The 9,358-nt window shown below is 29.5% G+C and overlaps 1 protein-coding gene across 2 annotated transcripts in view; it reads right to left on the bottom strand.

Moving 5' to 3' along the window:
- Window positions 1-1,212: 1,212 nt before the first annotated feature.
- LOC100200289 (calcium/calmodulin-dependent protein kinase type 1D) overlaps window positions 1,213-9,358 on the bottom strand; it is a 33,703-nt gene continuing 25,557 nt past the window's right edge. For both annotated transcript variants that reach the window (XM_065801005.1, XM_065801006.1), the window contains exons 9-13: window positions 8,071-8,160; window positions 7,924-7,943; window positions 6,321-6,399; window positions 2,296-2,386; window positions 1,213-1,534 (exon numbers count right to left, since the gene is read on the bottom strand). In XM_065801005.1, the coding sequence (XP_065657077.1) occupies window positions 1,487-1,534; window positions 2,296-2,386; window positions 6,321-6,399; window positions 7,924-7,943; window positions 8,071-8,160 (328 nt within the window). In that variant the 3' untranslated portion in view covers window positions 1,213-1,486. The remainder of the gene's footprint in view (window positions 1,535-2,295; window positions 2,387-6,320; window positions 6,400-7,923; window positions 7,944-8,070; window positions 8,161-9,358) is intronic.

Raw genomic sequence — 9,358 nt, 5'->3', positions numbered from 1 at the left:
GAGTCACGAGAGCCTAATTTTTGAGATGAGATACGAGGTTTCATGACCGGAGAATAGCGGGCTCTGACGTTAGACAAAACCTTTTTACAATGGTTTCTAGTAATAGTAAACAGACGTCTGTTTTCTGAGGAACTGAGAAGAGTGAGGCTTGACTTGGAATTGTCGAGAGAGAATAAAAGATTCCATGCTAGCCTGAATCTAAGAAGTTCCGTTAGAAGCCTATTTGTCAACAGGAAGACGAAAAATTTCTACACAAGGGCCATCAAGAAGAAAATCACAGAAAGAGTCCCGGTCAGCTTTAATGTAGTTGAAAGAGGTACGATGATTGGGGGATTCTAATGACGAAGTTTTATATAATATATAAATAATAGTTTATGAAATAATAGTTTTAGAGAGATCAAACCCGGATCAGAAGCACCTAAGGGTGAATGTGGAGAAACGGAGCACTGAATAGGATCAGAAACAAGACCTAGGTCGAGTAGAGAAAGTAAATGATTCGGGTTGTCTGGATAGCTAGTTGGGAACTTAACTATTTGAGTTTAAGATTTAGAAAGGCAAAAGTTGCAGGCCTTAATTCCTGCTGAGTCACTGACACTAGAGCCAAGTTATTCTGTGTGATGAGCATTCAAGTCACCAACAACAACAATATTGGCTGATAGATAAAGAGAGGGTTTGGTCAATATGATCAGAAATAACATCAAAAAGAGTACAGTCTTGAGACGTAGGAGAGCGATATTGAACAAAGAGAAAGACAATTTACAGTTTGTGGAACTTTATTCATTTTTAAATTCGTTAAAGAGCTTGACTCAAAGCATAGATAGAACTCAGTACACTATCGAGACACAAGCAAAAGCCATGCATTGGCACAAGAAGATCCAGCATTCAACAACCTAAACTGGAAACAATATATTATAAATACAAATGCGCCAGCCTAATAGATGAAAAAGGGACTGGTCAACTTGTTTCTCCGCGCAGAGACCTTGTTCCTCAAGGTTCGTGTTTCGGAGTTATAGAGTTGAGAGAGGGTTATAACCACTATTAAGTAGCCTCCTCATCTGTAGTGGCCTTCTCGGCCTTGAGGAGGTGAATAACAAAAAAAAAAAAAAAAAAAAAAGATTGCACTAGACTTGCGCAAGACTAGCTTGCACTAGACTCGCCTTTTGTAAATAAAGCGCCAAACACCACCAAACAAACAAGAAAAAGAAGCAAAAATTAGGTCTATATAAAAAACGAATTCATTTTATCAATGGATGCAAAAGTTATATTATTGTCCAATCAGTTTAAATGAATTTTTGATCTTCTTTCGTAACTTTTTTTATCATATAACTATCCTTTATATGAACTTTCAAATACTTATATAGTATTTCATTTTATGTAGTCAACGTTTTTAGCACGAATAACTTTTCTACATAAAATTTAACGTGTTGCAGTTGTTCATTTTTTTCAATTTAGTTAGTGTCGTTATATTTCGTTACTGTCGTTAAATTTATATATTTTTCATTCGCCGTATTGCTGTTGTTGCATTCAGTGCTTGCTAAAATAAAAAACATTTACAGAACAAACTTATGAAAAAAATCAGGCAAAAAAATAAAAAAATAAAGGAGAGTGCTGCATAGTAAAAAAGATATTTCAGGTGTCTTACAACAGTAGTATGGTCTTACACCATACACAACAGTATATGTGTAGTAAGATACTGCACAGTAAAACGCAGTAAGACACATCTTGCACAGTAAAACAAAATTCAAAATATCAATGCGTGTTATAAAATTGAAAATAAATATTTCATTTGAGACATTATAAAAACATGTTAAAATGTTGTTCCAATTTTTTCAAAGTAATATAACTATCGCTTCCACATCCTAAAATGCCTAGGTACCATATTACATTAAATCTGTGGATGTAGTCAATACAGTATGCCTTCAGCAACAATGATTCGAACATCAGAATCACTGATGTCGGGACAACCTTGGTAAAAAATAATTTTTTTAAGTCTAACTTGGTTAAATCAAAAACTTTGAACATTTTTTACACATTCAAAGAAGCTAGAGGATATTTAATAGCGGCACATTAAGTTTCGCATTCAGAATATGCACTTAAAACTCAGCTTCATCATCATCATCATCATCATCATCATCATCATCATCATCATCATCATCATCATCATCATCATCATCATCATCATCATCATCATCATCATCATCATCATCATCATCATCATCATCATACTAACCAGCACTCTCCATAAAATAAGATGTCAAGCAAATAAGAAGTCAAATATTTTAAATGAACTCAAACCTTCCACTTTGCTTTTGCATTGAAGTGTTTTTTGAGTTGAGTAGAAACAGTTTGGTGAATATTTTTATGGCCATCAAACTGTCCGTTTATCCTAAAAAGAACAACAAATTTAAACACCCTGAGAAGATAAATGTTTTTCAAAATTAAACGAATTAAACATATAAAAAGAAAAAGAATGTTTGCAAAATATTTTAAAAGAGGAGTTTACATCATATACTACTTTTTTGATGCTTGGTAGTAGTATTATTTAGTATAGCTTGTTAAAAATCTCGCGACCCTCAACGGAATTACAAATTTTGCAATATCTTAAATTAGACCAAAAACATCCAAACAACAAAATTTCCAAGTTCTTTGCATTTTGTATCATTTACCGTAGATTTACCAATGAGAAATGCTAAGCGATGCGTAAATAATGTTGAGAGAAAAGATTCCTCAAAAAATAATTACTAATGTGTAAATTTAGTTTGATTTTCACTATAACATTATGCCTGGACTTGAAATATTTAAATTACTTAACATAATTAACAATAAAGACCGGCGAATATTCGTTAAAATTCGGATTACGAATTTACTGAAAGGCGAAGTTGACTTCCGCTTCGACTTCGGTGCCGAATTTGTAATAGAAATTTGGCTTTCAGTTTAATTCGGTAACAATTGCAAAACTTTATTTAACTTTCAGTTAAATTTGAAAATTACTTTTTAATTTTTATTAAAAAAATAACTATTTTGAATTTTAACAATAGTTTTTTTATTTTTCAGAAAAACAATTTTTTTTAAACATCTTCGCTTCCAACAAGGCTGCAAGCAACCACTAATTAAAGTTGGAAGTTACAGGATTATCACTATTCATCACTTATTAAATCATACTTATCGCTTTCAAAAAATCCTTAAGGTAACAAAAAGGAAATAATTAACATAATATTCTTCACGATCTTTTTCCTTTACAAAATTGACTTTTAAAGTTTTAATTTTTATTAATTTATAATAATTTTGATTGATAATATTGCAAACTTAACTAATGCTTATATAATGTGTCTAGGCCTGTTGTATACACAACTAGTGTTTATATAATGTGCATATTATCAATCAAAATTTTGATAATTTAACAAAAATTACCTTTAATTAGATTTCAATTTTAAACAATATTTTCTATAACTTTTTTTATTTAATTATGTGTTAAATACCCTATAAAAATAAATGATCAAAAGAAACAATTAAATTTTAGTTGATTGTTCACTGCCGCTTCTTTTACCATCTCCAAAAATTAACATTTGTGATTAATTTTATATTTCAGTTAACTTTGAAAAAACTAAATTTAAATATCGGAAATCATACCTAAAGTAAGTTTAATCTAGGAGCATTTCCTCAAGAACACACCAATAAACACTTTAAACCAACTTGTAAGATTTGCGGAAATATACTAGCCACACCACAACACTCAATATCTAGTCTCCATGTTCACATGAAAAGTAAGCACAAAGACATCAACAAACGGAAAAAAAGAGAGTTGCTGCAGAAGAGCTTGCGAGTACAACAGAAAGATCAAAAAGTGGTGTTGGTCTTTCCATTCAACCATCATTTACAAAACTCATAGTACAAAAGAAAACTTATGCGGAAAATGATACACATTTGTCAGATTTGACTACAACCTGACAGCTATGCTTTGCAGAACCAACACTCCATTCAATATTGTTTCCACTACAGGTTTTGTTGACTCTAGGCCTACCATTAAAGACGCAACCAACTATTACAGAAAGTGTCAAAATCTGCCAGAACTTTATGAAAAAGTAAAGAAATGTGTCCTTGCTGACTTTGCTAAAGATATTTCAACACTAACTGGTGTTTAACTTTTACATTTTGTTACCAAACAACTTTAAAAAAAAGAAAATTTAATTTCTGTTTCAATTTTTAGTAACATTTAAATTTTTTATAAACCAACATCTTTCTGTCGAAGTTTATATTTTGCTTATGGTTATTTAAAGTTTAGACGAACTAAACATTTTTGTTATCATTTTGTTTAGTTTTATAATAACAACAACAAATAGTAATATTACTAATAATATTTTTTGTTCCTAATTTTCGGATGGTGCGTCAATCTTGGTAGTTGAAAAAAGCTTGCCGTTGCAAACAGAAATTATATGTGATGATCACACTTGGCACTTAATAGTGACAAAAAGCATTACTAATGTGACATTGATCAAAGAGTCGGTTGAAAAATGTAATGAATTGGCTGCTAATCTGCACAGAAGCACATTGTCATGAACCAAAATCAAAAAAGCTTGTGCTGACATAAAAAATAACCTACAAAGAGGTTATTTTACCTTGCAAGACTAGATGGAACAGCCAGTTTTTGTGAGTGATATCAGTTCTTGACTTTCGGGAGGTTCTTGAAATGTTAGTTCGAGAAAGAAACCCATTTGAGGACAAAGTTCCATCTCACACTCAGTTTCAGATCTAAAAAAGATTTTGCCTGTTCTTCCAAAGTTTAATGATTTTTCTTTCAAAATTTCTGCTGACAAAACACCCACAGTCCATCAAATGATCTCAGGCATCTTCAATTTGCACAGGTCATTTTTGACCTTATATTTTAAATCATTATAACTAGTTTGTTTTATATTTTCATGAACCTAAAATTAGATATGTTTCATATTAAAAACTAAATTAATTTTTCATTCACATTTTTTTTGCTAATTTGTATTTTTATGAAATTGGCTACATATATGTTTACTTATTTACTATTCTTTGTGCTTATAGCTTATGTCAATATTAGACTTGCTGACCAAAAGAATGAAGAATAGATGAAACAGCTATGGATGAGCAAATTACCAAATACTATAAAGGAAATGGCATGGAGAACACCAGCTTTGTGATTGCTCACATGCTAGACCCAGTCTTTTAGGGCAAACTCCTTAAAACAAAGCATGACAGATATGAAATAACCAAGACATACATTCGAATTGAACATCACCTAGACTCATCTGCTAAGGAAATTGGCTTACCTTTACTTTTAGAGCAAACACCAACTATTATTATAGATTCTGACAAGATTGACTTTTCCTACCAAAATCTGGCTACATTAACTCAGGATGATCTTAGTTCATCACCATTAGTAGCAAAAGAAACTGATGTTTTACAGTGGTAGAAAAGCATGGCACCACAACATCCAAAGCTGGGCAAGTTTTTATTTGGACCCAAACAAATCTTAACAGCAACAATGTAGAAAAGCTTGTCTACATTACACAGAACTATTCTAAAGTGCAAAAAAAAAAAAATTAAAATTATAAGATAAAGTTTAAGGCTTTAGCTCGTATTATTTTCTGCAATTTGCTAAAAATCAATCTACTTGAACTCTTTAAATATTATCAAATGTTAATTTGGCTAATGTATGATAAGCTGATGCATGTAACGCAGCCATGTCTCAGTGGTTCAGCCGTGTCTCAGTGGTTAGAGTTCTGGTTCAGATCCCAGAGGTTTGAGGCTGGCTCTAATAATAAACGACATTGATAAGAAAGAAGGCTTAAACTTCCTAGTTAAATGCTCCTCCCCGGTGCTCTGTGGTAAAACCGTAACAACTTCTGGGAGCACCATAATAACTATAAAAAAAAATTTAGTTAAAATTCAACATAAAATTCCAAATTTCTTTTTCAATTAAATGTGCTTTTAAAATCCAAATTCGGCTCTCAGTTAAATTTGGTTAAAAGGTCCAAATTTGTCTTTCAGTTAAATTCGGGGTACAAATATAGCCTAAATTCGCCAGTTAAATTCGGGTCTTGAAAAGATGACTTTGCCAGTCCTTAATTAACAACTAACATAATTGAATAGCTCTGATAATTAAATATATAATATATTATTGATGATTAATTTTTATTGATACATTAAATATGAAAAATGAAGAATCTAATTAACGACACCAGCATTTTTAAGAAACATTTTTCTCTCAATCACTTTTTTGTCTTTTTTGTCATTTTTTAGAAATAAATTTATGAAAACAATAACTTTTTTAAATGTACGAACTATGACAATACCATTTATGAGAAAGTGCTTCGCTGCAAGTCAACCTTTTTTGAGGGTTTAGTTCCATTAAGCCAGAAACAAATAGTTTACCTGAAAAAAATCATATTTTACTTTAAATATATTATGATTCATATTATACTATAATATATTTATAATATAAACCAAAAATATGCTCTAAAAATAAGTTTTACGAGCATTAATTGTCGTTAAATATCAAAAAACACTTGATAAAACACTTAGTAAACAACAAGTAACTAATGTAATTCAGAAAAATATATTTTTTCAATTTATATTTTTGTTACAGTAAATAGCAAACATTTTGCTTAAATTTTGAAAAAAACAAAAAAAAACATTGTCCATTGGCACTGAAAACGCTATTATACATAGAGAAACTTCTTACAACTTCCTTAGATGTTATTGGGGGATACTTGAAAGCTTAGGCCTCCATGATAGTATAATTTTGCGTAACTGTTATTACAAAAATTGTTTTAACTTTTAACTAAAAATCATAAATCTTAATTAGATTTTAGTGAACTATTTGTCAAAAATTAATAATACAAATTTTAAAACTCTCTTGTTTTTAAAACATATAGAACAAGGGTCAAAGAATAAAAGTTTTTAACTAGTTTGCAATGATTATTATTACTATTATTATTCAGTCAATCAAGTCAACATTGGCAATTAAACCAGGAAAATCATGTTGAATACCTACAATTACCACTCCAAAAACTGACAACACGACATCCAGTATGACAACACTGTTTGGCTGTCAAGACTACAAATTTCAAGCTCACAAATTAAAAAATCTTACTAAACTGCCTCCTAGTGTAAATGTTATTGCTCACACAGCTTGAAGATGCCTTGCACAGAACTTTAATCTTTGATTGCACTGTAATTTACTCCTTTCTTAAAAAAACTTTAGTGTTTGCCAAACAAACTCATGCTTTAATCTCTGACGTGTTGCTCCTTCTGTTAAACAATGTCCAGCAATTATGATTTGGGGTGCAACCACTGTTAACAGTCATGCTTGTTTTCACCTTTTACAACAAAGTGAGACTGCCGATTCCAGAAATTATTTGGAAACTTTGATGAACAACTTGTCTAATTGGTTTTAAATTAAAAGATTTGATACTTTCATGCATGACAGGGCAACTTTCTATCAAGCAAAAACTGTTTAAGACATGGCTCCAAATAGTGTGATTTCTCTATTCTTTTATGTTCATGTGTATTGTTTTTTTGCATTAAAAAGTTTTCTAGTAATAAATGTGTACACGATGCAGTACAAAACAGTTTATGCATTACAGTACCAAACAGGTTACAGTACTTAACGGTTGATGAAATAAATATTGGGAGTTTGATCTTTTTGGCCATTACTGTATATGTTATTATATTTAATTAATTAAATTAAAATATTTGATTATTTAAATTAGTAATTTATGCAATAAATAAAAAAATGTTAGTTTTAATATAATTAATAAAAGCTTTAAAAAAAAAAAAAATTAAAATTAAATTACAACGAACTTTTTTATTATAACTTATAAAACTATTATATATTATTTTTATCCCTCTCTCCTCATGTAAGCACTGCTGTAACATATATACAAAAAAACTCACCACAATCAGAGATGTCATCCCTAAAAAACATGTACACTTATCATTTGCAAATAAACTTTGATTGTAAAAAAATTTAAATTTCAAAGATTTAATGAACAAACTTTAAAACCTATGAAGATGTTTATTATTAGTTTTTTAACATCTTACCAGTAAGGCTCATCAAACTCATAATTTGCTTCTATTATTTGTGAGTAACCTTGTTGATCTACATCATTGAAAGGAGGATAACCACAGAGACTATAAAAATAAAGGCTTGTTTCTAGATATTTATGTTTAATTAAGTTCGATTTAAGTTCTATTTTGTTAAAATTCTAAGTTCTCACTTTGCTATAAATGTTGATATAGCTGATAGAGTGCAATAAATTTTAGTTTTAATATTTATAACAGTTTAAACTTTTTGTTTGCTAATTTTTATTCTCTATATATACTAATTAATCATCAATCCATAAATATGTTCAAACAAAGTTTTAAATGTGTTTCAATCATCAACCCATAAATGTGTTTTAACATAGAAAAAGTTGAACACCGTTAGGGGAAAAAACATTTTTAAGTGTTTTGATATTTCGATATTTATATAACTCAAATGTTTTTATTATCTTTTAAAATACAATATCTTTTTTAAGAATTTAAGAGCACAACCATAAACATAAAGGTATTAAATAACACTACAAAATTAGTATCAACTGTGCATCATGAACAATGCTTAATTTTATTTATCTTATTTAAAAATTGTACAAAATACATAAAAGATGAGACAGGTACTAAACTACTCTCATTTAACACCAATAAAACCTCAATAAGAGTAAGCGTAAGGAAAACAATTTAATAAACTGCTAAATGAATCGTAGATCAAACTTTTTAAAATTTGATTTGAATGCAATTGACTATGTGAATATTTTATTTTGTTTTGTGTTAAATCAGTAATGTGTGAAGTACCACAAGGTTTAATTCAAAATGTCATCCAAATATTAACAAAATCTACCTAAAGAACTAAAAGAATCGAAATCAAAAAATCAAAAACGATATCATTGCTTAATATAGCAAACAGAGAAAATGATTGTAGTATATAGGCCTGAATATGTTTGCTGAATTTATGATAACATTACTTTATAAACAATTTTGGTAACCAAGTTGGTTTATCATTATAATTAAAACCATTATTTTAGAAAAGTAAGGTAGATTATTGATTTTATTAATATTTAGATGACATTTTGAATTATATCTTGTGGTACTCTACAATTTAATGGATTAAACGCAAAACAAATATTGTTAAACATTAAATTTTGATTTCTGTTAAAAGGTAGTATGGATATCAGAATAGAATGACTTGACATGATTATGTCAAACACATATTCAGTCATTAGGGTGGTTAGGGCAGTATTTATTGATCTGACTTAAGGTTAGTTTTCTCTTATCTTTTTCTTTTGGGAATGGG

This window comes from Hydra vulgaris, chromosome 07 (genome assembly GCF_038396675.1).
Source record: "Hydra vulgaris chromosome 07, alternate assembly HydraT2T_AEP".
Lineage (NCBI taxonomy): Eukaryota > Metazoa > Cnidaria > Hydrozoa > Anthoathecata > Hydridae > Hydra > Hydra vulgaris.
The sequence above is the reverse complement of the archived record's forward strand: the minus strand, read 5'-3'. Positions and strand labels throughout refer to the sequence as shown.